The sequence below is a fragment of the Oncorhynchus tshawytscha genome, linkage group LG10 (assembly GCF_018296145.1).
Source record: "Oncorhynchus tshawytscha isolate Ot180627B linkage group LG10, Otsh_v2.0, whole genome shotgun sequence".
Classification (NCBI taxonomy): Eukaryota; Metazoa; Chordata; class Actinopteri; order Salmoniformes; family Salmonidae; genus Oncorhynchus; species Oncorhynchus tshawytscha.
Window position 1 is genome coordinate 44,454,966 of NC_056438.1, and position 15,122 is coordinate 44,470,087.

Consider the following 15,122-nt stretch of genomic DNA (forward strand, 5'->3'; position numbering starts at 1 on the left):
CCTCTCCACTACTGTTCCATCGATGTGGATAGGGGGGTGTTCCCTCTGCTGTTTCCTGAAGTCCACAATCATCTCCTTAGTTTTGTTGATGCTGAGTTTGAGGTTATTTTCCTGACACCACACTCCGAGGGCCCTCACCTCCTCCCTGTAGGCCGTCTCGTCGTTGTTGGATATCAAGCCTACCACTGTTGTGTCGTCCGCAAACTTGATGATTGAGTTGGAGGCGTGCGTGGCCACGCTGTCGTGGGTGAACAGGGAGTACAGGAGAGGGCTCAGAACGCACCCTTGTGGGGCCCCAGTGTTGAAGATCAGCGGGGTGGAGATGTTGTTACCTACCCTCACCACCTGGGGGCGGCCCGTCAGGAAGTCCAGTACCCTGTGCAACGGGGTCGAGCTTGATGACGAGTTTGGAGGGTACTATACTATGGTGTTAAATGCTGAGCTGTAGTTGATGAACAGCATTCTCACATAGGTGAGAAGGTGTGTGTGTGTGTGCGTGCGTGCGTGTGTGTGTGTTTCACCATTTATACAGCATTAACATGGAAAATACACAAACCTGGGTTCGTCATGGCACTTCTCGAGACAAGACCAGATGAATGAGTCTCAATCACTTCTTATGTCAAATAGATCCATACCTTCAGTGAGCCAGTCTGACTGCCCCAGGGCTCCTTCCAGACTCAGGGCAGGAGGCAGAGCAGTGAGGCTGGGTAAGGAGTGCCTCAGGCCGCCGTTGACAGCCATCCGGAGCCACGGGGAACCAGGGGAGTGCTCCAATGAGCCAGCCACCTGGGCCTGTAGGACCTCCCCTCCCTGGTCATAGGCAACATGCATGGAGAGTCTGGAAGGAGATAGACAGGGAGAGATGAGAAGGTATGGAGGTACTATGAACGATTACAATTAGGATACAGAGTGAGAACGCATGGGGAGGGATACAACAAAACTGTGGCTAAGACAGACAGACCTGTCCTAAGTACACACTGTATGTAGCTACTTGATAGACTAGTATTTATATATTCTTAATTCCATTCCTATACTTACATTTGTGTGTATTGGGTATATATTGTTAGATATTACAGCACTGTCCGAGCTAGAAGCACAAGCTCCGATGTTACCTGCAGTAACATCTGTTAACTGTGTGTATGTGGCCAATAACATTTGATTTGATTTAGTGAGAATGCACTCACCTATCTGAGGACATGTTGGCAGACATGTTGAGGTGCAGCTGAGTGGCTGTAGTAGGTAGTAGAGTCTGGAGCAGGGTCAGATGTAGACTCAGGGCTCTGGTGTCTCTCTGTAGGGAGTGGGAGAGCTGGGCCTCCAGCAGGGCTCTATCCTTCCCATCAGCCCTCACACACAGAGAGCTGCTCACTCTGCCGTCCACCATAGAAGTGTATGCAGTGAGCCGGGCCTGGAGAATACAAAAGAGTAAAGTTACTAAACCCATTAGAAACCACGAGATACGCTGACCAAAAAACAAAAAAGCGACATGTTTTTTTAAATTTTATATACCTCGTCAATTAAGGGATTCAATTGTCAACCTTTGAAAAAGCACATTAGCAACCCACCTCCAATGTTTTAAGGATCTTGGATTGGAAGGGATGTGTGAGCGAGGAATACAGACCAATTCTGTCTGATGAGCCATTCAGATGAAGAGAAAACTGATGGAGATAAAAACCCACATTGTTAATGATTGATAAGTGCTGTAATCATAAATTAGCAATATTTTTTATTTAAGTTGTGATTGAATAGCTACTCTTACCTGACACTCCTGCCGGTTGATTCCTACTTTGCCTCTCACTAGGTAATCAAACACACTGTTATTGTTCGGATTCCAGGACACATCTCCTTCCAGTATGGCCGACGAAGGGAGCTTCAACTGAAATAGCTAAGAAAGTCATGGGTCCATCACAATAGTTTTTTCCTCTCCTTGTCTCCCTTCCTTGGAAAGGTGAAATCAAATTCCCAGTGGTCATCCATCATATTCCCCTATCGTTTTTATCACATCACTGCACACGTGACAAGATGAAGAAGTCTTTTCACACTATTGGGATGAAACTCCACACTTCCTTTCTGGTAATGTCAACACAAACAGTGCATTCGGTAAGTATTCAGACCCCTTCCTTTTTTCCAAATGTTTTTTACGTTACAGCCTAATTCTAAAATGAATTCAATAAACAAACATCCTCATCAATCTACACACAATAACCCATAATGACAAAGCGAAAACAGATTTTTAGACACTTTTGCAAATGATTTAAAAATAAAAAAAAACAGAAATACCTTATTTATATAAGTATTCAGACCCTTTGCTATGAGACTCAAAATTGAGATCAGGTGCATCCTGTTTCCATTGATCAGCCTTGAGATGTTTCTACAACTTGATTGGAGTCCACCTGTGGTAAATTAAATTGATTGGACATGATTTGGAAAGGCACACACCTGTCTATATAAGGTCCCACAGTTGACAGTGCATGTCAGAGCAAAAACCAAGCCATGAGGTTGACGCAATTGTCCGTTGAGCTCCGAGACAGGATTGTGTTGAGGCACAGATCGTGGGAAGGGTACCAAAACAATTCTGCAGCATTTAACGTCCCCTTTTATGGTAGAGTGGCCAGGCGGTAGCCACTCCTCAGTAAAAGGCACATGACAGCCCGATTGGAGTTTGCCAAAAGGTACCTAAAGGACTCTCAGACCATAAGAAAAAAGATTTTCTGATCTGATGAAACCAAGATTGAACTCATTAGCCTGAATGCCAAATGTCATGTCTGGAGGAAACCTGGCACCATCCCTACGGGGAAACATGGTGGTGGCAGCAGCATCATGCTGTTGGGAAGTTTTTTAGCAGCAGGGACTGGATCGAGGGAAGTCTGGATCGAGGGAAAGATGAACGGTGAATGGAGTAAAGTACAGAGAGGTCATTGATGGAAACTTGCTCCAGAAGGGTGAGGACCTCAGACTGGGGAAAAGGTTCACCTTCCAACAGAACATTGACCCAAAGCACACAGCCTAGACAGTGGCGCTTCGGGACAAGTCTCTGAATGTCCTTTTATGGCCCAGCCAGAGACCTGAAAAATAGCTGTGCAACGACGCTCCCCATCCAACCTGACAGAGCTTGAGAGGATCCGCAGAGAAGAATGGGAGAAACTCCCTAAATACAGGTGTGTCAAGCTTGCAGCATCATACCCAAGAAGAATCGAGGCTGGTAATCGCTGCCAAAGGTGCTTCAACAAAGTACTGAGTAAAGGGTCTGAATAATATGTTATTTGCATTTTTCAATACATTTGCAAAAATGTAGTTATAGGGTATTGTGTGTAGATTTAAGAATAAGGCTGTAACGTAAAACAAAATGTGGAAAAGGTCAAGGGGTCTGAATACTTTCAGAATGCTCTGTATAGGGCTCTATTTTGGGCTGGTGTTAAGGCGGCACTCGTGTCAAAAGACATTCGTTTGCAATTTCGTCATGTGAAAACTGGTGGGGTGGAAATATTTGAGGTGGTCGAATTGCTGCAAAGAAACCACTACTTAAGGACACCAACAAGAAGAAGATTCTTGCTTTGGCCAAGAAACACGAACAATGGACATTAGAACAGTGGAGATCAGTCCTTTGGTCTGATGAGTTCATATTTTAGATTTTTGGTTCCAACCGCTGTGTCTACGTGAGACGCAGAGTAGGTGAACGGATGATCTCTTTATGTGTGGTTCCCACTGTGAATCATGGAGGAGGAGGTGCGATGGTGTGGGTGTGCTTTGCTGGTGACACTGTGATTTATTTAGAATTCAAGGCACACTTTACCAGCATGGCTACCACAGCATTCCGCAGAAATACACCATCCCATCTAGTTTGAGCTTAGTGGGACTATCATTTTTTCTTCAACAGGACAATGACCCAACACACCTCCAGGCTGTGTAAGGGCTATTTGACCAAGAAGGAGTGTGATGGAGTGCTGCATCAGATGGCCTGGCCTCCACAATCACCCGACCTCAACCCAATTGAGATGGTTTGGGATGAGTTGGACCACAGGGTGAAGAACAAGCAGGCAACAAGTGCTCAGCATATGTGGGAACTCCTTCAAGACTGTTGGCAAGGCATTCCAGGTGAAGCTGTTTGAGAGAATGCCAAGCGTGTGCAAAGCTGTCATCAAGGCAAAGGGTGGCTACTTTGAAGAATCTAAAATCTATTTTGATTTGTTTAACTCTTTATTGGTCACTACATGATCCATATGTGCTATTTCATCGTTTGGATGTCTTCACTATTATTCTACGATGTAGAAAATAGTAAAAATAAAGAAAAACCCTTGAATGAGTAGGTGTATCCTAACTTTTGACTGGTACTGTATATATATTTATTTATTTTTTCTTTACAAAAAATATATGGGTGATTGGAAATTTATCACAATCTATCTGGAATATTAAACATATTAAAAAAAGGGTGTGACATAGCCAAGTTGTTGTTGTTTAGCATTTCATTAGAATTATTCATTCTCTTTTTGGGGCTTATCAATAATTACTTTAATCTTGCTTATTGACCATGTTTGGCATGTCCATGCTCAGCCATAATGCAATTTACAGTAGGCCTAGACCCTATATCAGTGTGAATGGTATTGAAGCCATGCATTTACTTAGAGCATTGTGGACTGCAAATGGGTTCAAGCTAACCTATTTCGCAAAGATAGGTCTACATTTTGTTCTTTCGTTTCTGTAAGCTATTTAACAAACTATAACTGTCACGCCCTGGTCTTAGTATTTTGTGTTTTCTTTCTTTATTTGGCCAGGCCAGGGTGTGACATGGGTTTATTTTGTGGTGTGTTTTTGTATTGGGGTTTTTCATAGGTTTTGGGATTGTGGCTTAGTGGGGTTTTCTAGCATAGTCTATGGCTGTCTGAATTGGTTCTCAATTAGAGGCAGGTGATTATCGTTGTCTCTGATTGGGAACCATATTTAGACAGCCATATTCTTTGAGTGTTTCGTGGGTGATTGTTCCTGTCTCTGTGTTAGTTTTCACCAGTTTAGGCTGTTTCGGTTTCACGTTACGTTTTTTTGTATTGTTTGTTTCATCATTTCTTAAAGATGTATCGAATTAACCACGCTGCATTTTGGTCCGACTCTCCTTCACATACAGAAAACCGTAACAATAACAGACTAAAATTGGAATTGGAGTTGATTCCACGGCAACACATAAAAGACAGTTGAAGCAACCACATATCTCGCAATGGAGCACGTTCTGATTGGCCAGTGAGGGGACAAGCCTGGACACCCCAGCAACTTCTTTATTCATCAAAACCTAGCCTTTTCGCGCCAACAAGTGCGGCAATAATTGTGAAAAATGAAAAATATGTCTGACACACCCCTGAACCTATAACGCAATCACCTGCACTTAGATATTACAATTGCGTTAGGTTTGTTAAAATAGAGCCCTTAATAACACGGATGGAATACAGTACCAGTCAAACGTTTGGACACACCTACTCATTCAAGGGTTTTTCTTTATTTTTTTACTATTATCTACATTGTAGAATAATTGTGAAGACATCAAAACTTTGAAATGACACATATGGAATCATGCAGTAACCAAGCTGTCATCAAGGCAAAGGGTGGCTAATTTGAAGAATATAAAATATATTTTGATTTGTTTAACACTTTTTTGGTTACTACCTGATTCCATATGTGTTATTTCATAGTGTTGATGTCTTCACTATTATTCTACAATATATAAAATACTAAAAATAAAGAATACCCCTTGAATGAGTAGGTGTGTCCAAACTTTGACTGGTACTGTATATTATATTATATATTATACTCTTTATATTATTTAATGTCCCTCTCATAGAATCTACCTTACCTGGAGTAGGTGGGTGAGGTTGGCTCGAACTTTGACCCTATGCTGAGGTAAATTTGAGGGGTTAAACTGAATTTGTCCAAGGAACGTCAGTCTGTCCTTCTTCCCGATCCGAACACTCCCTCGCACCTCTCTCTGCGTCTGTAGAGAAATATGGCGGCCATAGGATTTTATAGAGTACTTTTTCACCCACAGGATCTCTATGGGTATAGCAGACATAAAATTGGACTCAAGTACAGTGCTACCAACTCATTCTCCACATGTGCTCTGCTACAAGTTTTGTTAGACTGAAATTCAATTTAGTCATTTAACGTACCATTGTTTTTATCAAAACAGACTGTACCAGAGGTTTTGTGTTGATGTCTTGAAATGTGATGGGTATCAATCACCCTACCTGATTGCTAAACATTGTGACACACACTTCAGAGTCTGGAGGGATGACGTCATAGCTGAACGGGTGGGTCAAGGAGGAACACACCTGCAGAAGATACAAATAGAAGATACCAATAGAAGACAACATCACTGAGAAAGATTGACTAATGACTGTTGTATTAACCTTTCCTATAGCAATTCAGGGCTTGTATTCAAAGAGTGTTCCAGACTAGGGGTGCTGATCCAGAATCCGTTTAGATTTTTAGATCATAATGAATAGGGGTCGTTCTTGAATTGTGGCGGCAATTTGCGTCCCTTGAACCATGAAACTGGCAACCATGAAAAAACACTTTAAAATAGCAAATAGTTACACATCATACATGTTTCTGTTTGTATTGAACTGTTTACCAATGACAATAATCCAAGTTGGTTATACTGCAACACTTTATGTTTATGCAGTTGTTAGGGTAGGCAAATTGGCTTGTCCCAGTAGTGATGTGTGGAGTTACAGTGATATTTTGGGGATTTAGAGATATCTACAGTCAGTCAGTCAATTATTTGCACATTTGATAAAGATGAGCAAGAACGACTGTATAAAATAAATAATACAAATACTGAGCGCCGGTCACGCCTGCTCCCGCTCTCCCTCTCTGGCACTCGAGGGCACCGGGCTGCCCTTCATTACGCGCACCTGTCACCATCATTACGCGCAACAGCGCTCTTTGGACTCACATGGACTCCTTCCCTTTGTCGATTGTCCCATCTATAACTGTCTGCTCCCCCGTCTGTTCCCTGTATCTGCATTAATGTCATGATGTGTTTATGGCCAGACGCTATCCTGTCCTGTTCCATGTCCGTTGATAATTATATGTTCACTCCCTGTACCTGCTTCTCGTCTCTACCAGCGTCGATCCTTACAGCTACATTGTATTCCCCCCAAAAGAGGGGAAATTCTATTATTTTATGCTAATACAATTGCTCAGAGAAATATATTTTATTTAACAAGTAATAGAACAAAATTCTCAAAAAGATAGGGGTCAAGATTATTGGCACACCTGTTTCAATATTTTACATCCACTGGTCCTGGGGCCATCCACTGGTCCTGGGGCCCTTGCTAAGGTCAACGGCATTATGAACTTTACCCAGTACCAGGACATTTTAGTTGCCTCTGTCAGAAGGCTGAAACTAAGCCAGCCGTAAGTTAACTGACCACATGATCAACATTTCAGCAAGTCTCCGGACATGACCCTCCAATGAAAACATGCGGTTCGAATTAAAGAGGGTTGACTGTAAGCACAGACGAAGGACATCAAGGATCTGGGGAAATTCTGTATGGAAGAATGGTACAAGAACCCTCCCAATGTGTTCTCTCATCTCATAAAACATCTAAGAAAAAAGGCTCAGTGCTGTTATCCTCGCAAGTTGAGGTATTGAAAAGATATTGAAACAGGGGAGCCAATCATTTTGACCCCTATCTTTAAAAATATATTACTTGGTAAACAAAATCTCTTTGTCTGAGCAATTATATTAGTATAAAATAATAGAATAAAACTTCATTGTCCATCCAGGAAGGACATATTGCTTTGGCATCACCTTCCATTAAAAGAATCACATACACATACCTTCTCACGTCATACACATTTAAACCAGTCAGTCCATCATGTTGCATACACTAACAACATAGAGGACATTAATACATTCACTCACAAACAAACACAGTCTCAACTGCACTAGATGGATTAGTACATATACCGATACAATTTACCTTGCATTTAGTAGTCCAACAGCACAAGGAACGAATGAATGTTTGAACACGTTCTTCTTGGCCATGGTCATTCTGAAGCTCCAGCCAGAGGGAAGCCTCTCGAACTGAGGGTGTAGAGGGTGGGTGTGGGGGGGTGCGGGGGGTGGGGGGTCGCCAACGACAGCCAGCGCCTTCTTTCTGCTTGCCTCGTGGAACAGAATGCTCAAATGTGCCTGTGGTCGACCAATTACTTTGCCGGCTGTGCTTACTATTCTGGTCAGTTTGCTTTTGCTCCTCACACTCAGATTACCAGACTGTCATATTGAGGATGAGGATGCTCCCCACCAAGCTGCTGTACACCCTCTCCAGAACATCCTGGTTGACCCCAAACCCCTTTAATTTCCTGATTAAGAACAGACGTTGCCTTGCTTTTTAAAATATACACTCCGCATTCTCTGTAAAACCCAGCCTGTTATCATTTTATGTCCCTAGGTATTTAAAACACTCAACCACCTCTACTGGTTGGTCGTTCAGAGAGAGTGATTGCGGACAGTTGTTGCCATTGATGATCAGCCCTTTTGTCTTTTCCACGATGATGGGGAGGAAACTTGACCGGGCACCATTCTTGAAGGTTGTTGGTCTGTTTAGTCCCCATCTGACGTAGCATCTTTTAAAAAGATTCCTACCAGAGCCATGTCATCCGTGTACTTAAAAAGGCTTACATTGTTTCCTCTGCTCTTCATCTCGTTAGTGTAGATAGAGAACAATTAGGGTGAAAGGACACACCCCTGGGACACACCCCTGTGTTCAGGGTCAGTTCATCAGCGAGGGCCCCATTCATGGGGACTCTCTGTGGGCGGTCAGTTAAAAAGTCCTCGATCCAATTTTCATTTTTTTTTTGCATACAATATACCTCAGTATTTGTGTGATTTATTTGATACAGTCTCTTCTGCTTATCTTTATCATGAGTGCCAATAATTTTGGACCTGACCGTGTTTATTATTTTGAAGGCTAGAAAGTGAACAAAATGATTTAATATATTGTATAAATCAATAAAAACAAAGAAGGCTATTAAAGTACTTATTTTTTACTAGTATAATGTCTGTCCCTCAGTTTTATGTCATCGGTGTCAACGCCTTGAAAATCACTTATTACAGTGATTTACAAGTATTCCCTCCAGTGGAAAACTGTTATCGGGGGAGGGGTATATGTTCAATAAAATGATTAGCTAATCACACCCTTTTAGTATGTCTTCAATTTGAGGATTCCATTGATCACTTGGTGTCTAAATCCAAAGTGTCACTTTCTTGTTGCTCAATTTAAATGAAGGGAAATAACAATGTGAGCAAAATGATTAATCATATCACTTTAGTAAATCATTTTTAAAAGGTTAATGACCTTATGTAACTGATGTGAAATGTCTAGCTAGTTAGCGGTGGTGCGCGCTAATAGCGTTTCAATCGGTGACGTCACTTGCTCTGAGGCCTTGAAGTAGTTGTTCTCCTTACCCATCGCGGCTGTGGCGCGATGGGTAATGATGCTTCGTGGGTGTCAGTTGATGTGTGCAGAGGGTCCCTGGTTCAAGCCCAGGTTGAGGTGAGGAGAGGGACGGAAGCTATACTGTTACACTTACATTTGACCATCTGTGGCCTCCACTTAAGAAAATCCTCAATAACCTAACATTTCTCATGGGTGTTACCATCATTGGTGTTACTACTCCTACTGGTGACACAATGTTATCATAAAGGTCCAAATTATTTAAAGTCATTAATATTAATATTGGTTGATTTAGAATGGGAAGGTGTACCTAAATACATTTAAATAACTACAAATTCAGGAACGACCATATGATTATATTGACATTAGTAGGACCTGATCCTAGATCAGCACTCCTACTCTGAGACCTTTGTGAATATGGGCCCAGAAACACGAGTGGTCCTGGACTCACAAAAGGGCTGGGTTGCTGGTATCCCAGGGTGAGAGTATGAATGATGTCTCTGTTGCTATAGAGATGGGCTTTGGATTCCAGGATGTAAAGGCCCTTGTGGAGGTCGACGGTGAAAGTCTCCTGGAGAAGGAAGCTCTGTAGAAAGTTCTGGAACGGCTGTCTGTTAACGGGGTGGGAGGGGGAATTATAACTTTATTTTTTTGTCAGGATTTACAATGCAATTTAACCATCATTCTTCATCCTCATCACCATTCTTATCATCAAGTTATATTCAATCACACTCATAAAGAGCACCAGTAAGTGGATACATACCGAAGGAGTAGCAACGCTCTCTTCTGATAAATCTGTTTGTCCTTCCTGAGCTCCTCCACTCCACCCTCTAACTCCAACTCCATAGACGGGTGTTTGGGCTCTGATAAGGTCATCTTCATCATCACCATCCTCTTCCTTAAATTCTGCAATGAGTCATACACCATGGTGATATGCTATGTTAGACATGCCCCAAAAAAACTGTAGCTTAAAAAAAGATTGCCAAAAAATATGAGTGGTTGATGACTGTCAATTCTTCTTGTATGACACTAGCTAACTCAATCCCTGTGATACGGTGTTCCTTTTAAGGCACCCTGAGCCTCAAGCCTCACCCCTCCTTCAGTGGAGGCTGGTGGGAGGAGCTATAGGAGGACGGCCTCATTGTAATGTCTGGAATTAAATAAAGGGAGCGGAGTCAAATGTGGTTTCCATATGTTTGATGTGTTTGAGACCATTCCATTCCAGCCACTACAATGAGCCCGTCCTCCTATAGCACCGCCCACCAGCCTCCTCTGCCCTCCTGAATCGTCAACCATAAATCAACAAATCATTGCCAAAAAAATATGAATGGTTGATAACTGCCAAAAACAAATTAGCATGACACTATCGAGCTTTACTCACTTACTGTACGCACGGTGCACATTTTAGGACATGCTAATCCTTACACTTCATCCTCTCCGCCTACCTTGTCCAGGGTAGTGAGTCCTGCGGTGAGGCTGAGGTTGTGTTTGCCATAGCTGGAGGCCAGCTGCAGGGTCCTGCCCTGCTTGCTGTTCTCCAGGGAGAGGTCTCCCCTCAGGGCAGGGCTCCACACAGAGCTGATGGTGCAGGAGGCCTTCAGACCCTGTTTAGCCACCATAACCCAGCCAACTGCCTGGAACACAACAGAACCGGCACAAAATCGCTCTTAGGGTATGGGTTCTACATGGAACCTTTTCCCACAAGAACGGGTGAATACAGGTATGGCCCAAACTTGATGACTGTGTCTAGAGATGTAGCCAGTCCAGTAAGGTATCCCTTGCTTTGATATAATTGCCATTGTTGAATATGTCAAAGACTAGCAGGAAGCTTCATACTTTGAGATATGTGACAGCGGGTGCATAGAGGTGTAGGCGGGCCTCTCTGTCCTTGCTTCTGTCTCTGTAATAGCCCTCCAGCACGAGGCTACGGACAGTCAGCCACTTGCGGGCAGTGAGTTCAGAGGTCAACTGGTAGGTGTGGCGCTGGGGCTGACTCAGCTTGTGCGTGGTGTGCATGTAGAGCCAGGGAGTGTCCATGTTGAACATACCTGGAGACAGCACACTCACAGTTACACGTGCGGACGGCCATGCATAGAGACACACACACACATGACATTGCATACGACAGCAAATAATGCCCTTCAATCTTTCATTACCTTCCCAATTTCTGAACATGGCTTTGGAGGTGTCTTTCCAGTGTAGTCCAGCCACCAGAGGCATCTGGTCGTTGTAGTTCACTTTGAGGTGGGTGCTGCTCTCGGCCCCCCTCTGCCTCAGGTGAGAGTGCATGAGCTGGGTCTTGTAGTTCAGCCGCTTGTCAGGGACCTGCAGACTGAACTGGAGGAAAGGTTGGGTGGCATATTGTATAGTGGTGAATTACATTTTTGTTTGTTATTGCTGAATGTACATAAGAGACCTGCCCATGCCCAAGGACAAGCCACTCATAATCTCAAAGTACAAACACACCAAAAACACAAGGCATTTATCACTCGACTACTCTAGATGGCAGAAACTCTCAATTGTCATTAATTGCGTTAAATTGTCCCCTGATGATTGAGATAGAGAAAAATAGATGATAGATACGGTAGATAGAGATAGCACAGCTTCTATTATCACTATTTCTATCTCCAGGGCGCAAACAATGCAGTATGTTACTTGCTGTACTCATTATGGTAAACCTGATGATTAGCCATGTCACAAGATCCTATACCACGGTCATAGAACTAGACATACTAGATATTAGATCAATAGAGATAAACCTGTGGTGTGTACCTCCAGGGCATAGCTGGTAAGGTTGTGTCTGGACTGGTTCCTGAAGGACTGGCTGAGGAGGAGGCGGTGCTTGTTGTTGATCTCGTCCCAGTGTTTCCCATAGCTCACATCCACACTGGACTTGCTGTGGCTGGGACTCTCCTCGTGTCTCAGCTGCACCTGGAAGAATACAGAGGGATAGGATGAGTGGTGAGAGGAAAGGATTCTATTCTATTCCTATCCTTTGACAACTTGAGTAACTAGTGAGTAGATGGTGCATGGCTCCAATGGCTCGGTCAGAGCATAATGTTTGCAACACCATTAACAACACAGATAGTGAATGAAAGCGCCTAAACATTTGAGTCCTGCCCAACCAGGTACTGTAAGCCTATGAGGTAACAATTCGAACAAACCTAAAACACGGTATGATATTAAACATGTCCTTGCGGTTACCAATGGTTACCTTGTGGTTGATGTGGGCTGTGGTAGAGCAGTAGAATTCGTGTTCAGCCCTCATGCGGTACGTCTGGTTGGGCTCCCTCTCACTCCTCAGGCTCTGGGACGTGTGGCACTCCTGACGCAAGTGTCGGGAGTCCTCTGTGGAAGGTCAAAGTTCAGCAAACCCCAAAGTGACAGATAGTGGCTTCAGAGCGGAGCTCCACCGTGTGCCTTAGAGAGGCTGCATGGCAAAGTACCACTCACCTCGCAGGCCATATTTGAGCCTCAGTGCAGAGCTCCACAGTGGGCCCTTCTGCTCTATCAGCCCTAGAATCCTGCTGCCCACCACTCCAGGCAGAAGGAGCTCCGCCTCCACTGAGTACTGTCTCCGCCCATCATCCAGCCTCCTCTCCAAAACCACTGTGGATAGCCAACCAATAATGATGGCTTTACTATGACTTTACAGTAACAGGCTTATAAAACACTCAATAGACAGTATTGGATCAAGTATTCAATAGTCTATAACCTGAGAAGGAGGCAGCTTCTCTGAACACATTCTTCAGAGTGGCAGACAGGCTGGTCTTTCTGCCCAGTCCACGAGTGACATTAGCAGAGAGGATCATGGGAAGGCTTTCCGCACCCACTTTGGCCTCTAGATGATAACGCAGCCTTTGCTCTGAGAGGAGGGTCTGGGAGTCAATCAGTCCCTGTGGAAACCAAATGTACCATGTGATATAAACATTGATAGTGACAACCGCATTGTTTACTTTGATACCTGCACTGTTGGGTTTAGAGCTTGCAAGGCATTTCACTGCACTCTTGCCCATGACATTAAGACTTGAAACTTGAAAAAATGTTAATGGTTGATTCAGGATGCGCCACAAGACAACAAAATCTCCCAGCCTCCTCCTTACCATGATGTAATACTGATGAACGTTGTCTATCAGAAGCTCAAGTTGACCGGTCCATATGTTCCTCACTTGGTCAAGTTGCCCTGACAAAACAACCCCATTGGTGTCAAGTTTTGCAATCACAAGTCAAGTCAGTTTAAGATCATTGTATCTAGTTCAGAACTGGGTTCAAATAGAAATGGAAATGTTTTGCATACATTAATCGTTTGCTTGAGCCTGCCAGATGGGTATAAATTGCACTTTTGCGACCATTCTACGAGTTTGATTGTGCCGAACAAGCAAAGCTGAAGCACTTGAAATATTTCAAATACTACTTAAACCCAGGCCTGAACTAGTTCCCTACGGTTGACCCTGGAAGAGGATGAAATAGCAATAATCTGTTTCAATATGCTGAATCTAGTTCTCTACCCTGGATGGTGAGGGTCTTAAGTGGGTGGGTCATCTTGAGCTGCAGCCTGTGGGGGCTGAGGGCCAAGTCCAGAGACATGTCCCTGGGGATGGAGGACTGGGGGGTGGCCAGGAGGAGGTGGAGGGAGGCCTCTCTGGGGAGCCAGGAGCCACTCTGAAACATAGAGGAACAACATGATCATTAATCACTCATATTAATTGCCTTTCCATTACAGATGCTATAATTTGTGGTAATAATGTGTTGGAATAATATGGTGTAATAATGTGGTTTAATAATGTATAGTAATTGCAGATCTGGGTTCAAATAATATTTTGCATTTGTGTGGGTCAGATAGGCTGGGTTTCTACTTTTGGGACTACTCCATTTGTTCCCTTGTGCCAGGCAAGCTCAATAAAGCACATATTGAAATCTCAAATACTATTTGAACACAGGTCTGTGTAATTTTCATGGCATCCGTGCCAAAGGTTAACAAAGTGTTATTAGACAGCCTCTTTTAACAGAGCAGGACAATTAGCAGGACGTTTAGCAGGTTAATAGGTTGGATTGACAGTACCTGCGTCAACAGAGAGTATGCTGCCTCTAGTAGGTACTGCTGAAGGCCTCTGTCTAGCTTCAGTAGCCTGAGGGAGAGGTGCACAGGGCCGGGAGGGAGGAAGGTAAGCCCCACAGAGGATAAAGGGTAGGAGACATTGGAGCACAGCTGCCACCCCACCATCTTAGACCCTGGGAGAGAATTACAAAATGGCTGCTCATCCTCTTACTTCAATATACAAAATACTGAACATCTTTAAGATAGAATCTAGGCAAGCATTGGCGATAAATACTGGTCTCAGATCAACTAATATCGTTTAGTTATTTCATCCGAAAGGAACTTACTTTACATCCACATACGGCATGACACTAGAATCTTTGCACAAATAGTCTAATTACACACAATTATTTCCAGTAAGGACTTGGACATTTCCAGACTTGACCTTAGATACCGCCCTTGAGCTTTGCTGGGATGAACTCACAGGTCTTTGGCGTGCAGGTGGTCCTCTCCACACGACTCTTGGAGCCTCTCATCTCCTCTCGGTGGTCTCCGTTTACATGGTACATTCTGGAGCTGTGGCATGCAGAGCGACATTGAAAATCAAGTCATTGAATTGGAATTTCAATTGGCTA

The 15,122-nt window shown here is 43.6% G+C and overlaps 1 protein-coding gene across 2 annotated transcripts in view; it reads right to left on the bottom strand.

Moving 5' to 3' along the window:
• Positions 1-15,122, bottom strand: part of LOC112260193 — a 62,148-nt gene that overhangs the window by 26,849 nt on the left and 20,177 nt on the right. Inside the window, exons 20-38 of one of the 2 annotated variants that reach the window (XM_024435110.2) lie at positions 14,972-15,063; positions 14,512-14,681; positions 13,958-14,111; positions 13,553-13,632; positions 13,165-13,345; positions 12,903-13,058; positions 12,664-12,797; positions 12,222-12,380; positions 11,606-11,786; positions 11,286-11,497; positions 10,895-11,083; positions 10,213-10,355; positions 9,901-10,060; positions 6,231-6,314; positions 5,840-5,977; positions 1,760-1,876; positions 1,566-1,658; positions 1,185-1,408; positions 636-838 (exon numbers count right to left, since the gene is read on the bottom strand). In XM_024435110.2, the coding sequence (XP_024290878.1) occupies positions 636-838; positions 1,185-1,408; positions 1,566-1,658; positions 1,760-1,876; positions 5,840-5,977; positions 6,231-6,314; positions 9,901-10,060; positions 10,213-10,355; positions 10,895-11,083; positions 11,286-11,497; positions 11,606-11,786; positions 12,222-12,380; positions 12,664-12,797; positions 12,903-13,058; positions 13,165-13,345; positions 13,553-13,632; positions 13,958-14,111; positions 14,512-14,681; positions 14,972-15,063 (2,870 nt within the window). Of the gene's footprint in view, positions 1-635; positions 839-1,184; positions 1,409-1,565; positions 1,659-1,759; positions 1,886-5,839; positions 5,978-6,230; positions 6,315-9,900; positions 10,061-10,212; positions 10,356-10,894; positions 11,084-11,285; positions 11,498-11,605; positions 11,787-12,221; positions 12,381-12,663; positions 12,798-12,902; positions 13,059-13,164; positions 13,346-13,552; positions 13,633-13,957; positions 14,112-14,511; positions 14,682-14,971; positions 15,064-15,122 lie in introns of both variants that reach the window. The other variant, XM_024435109.2, reaches the window with a different exon arrangement.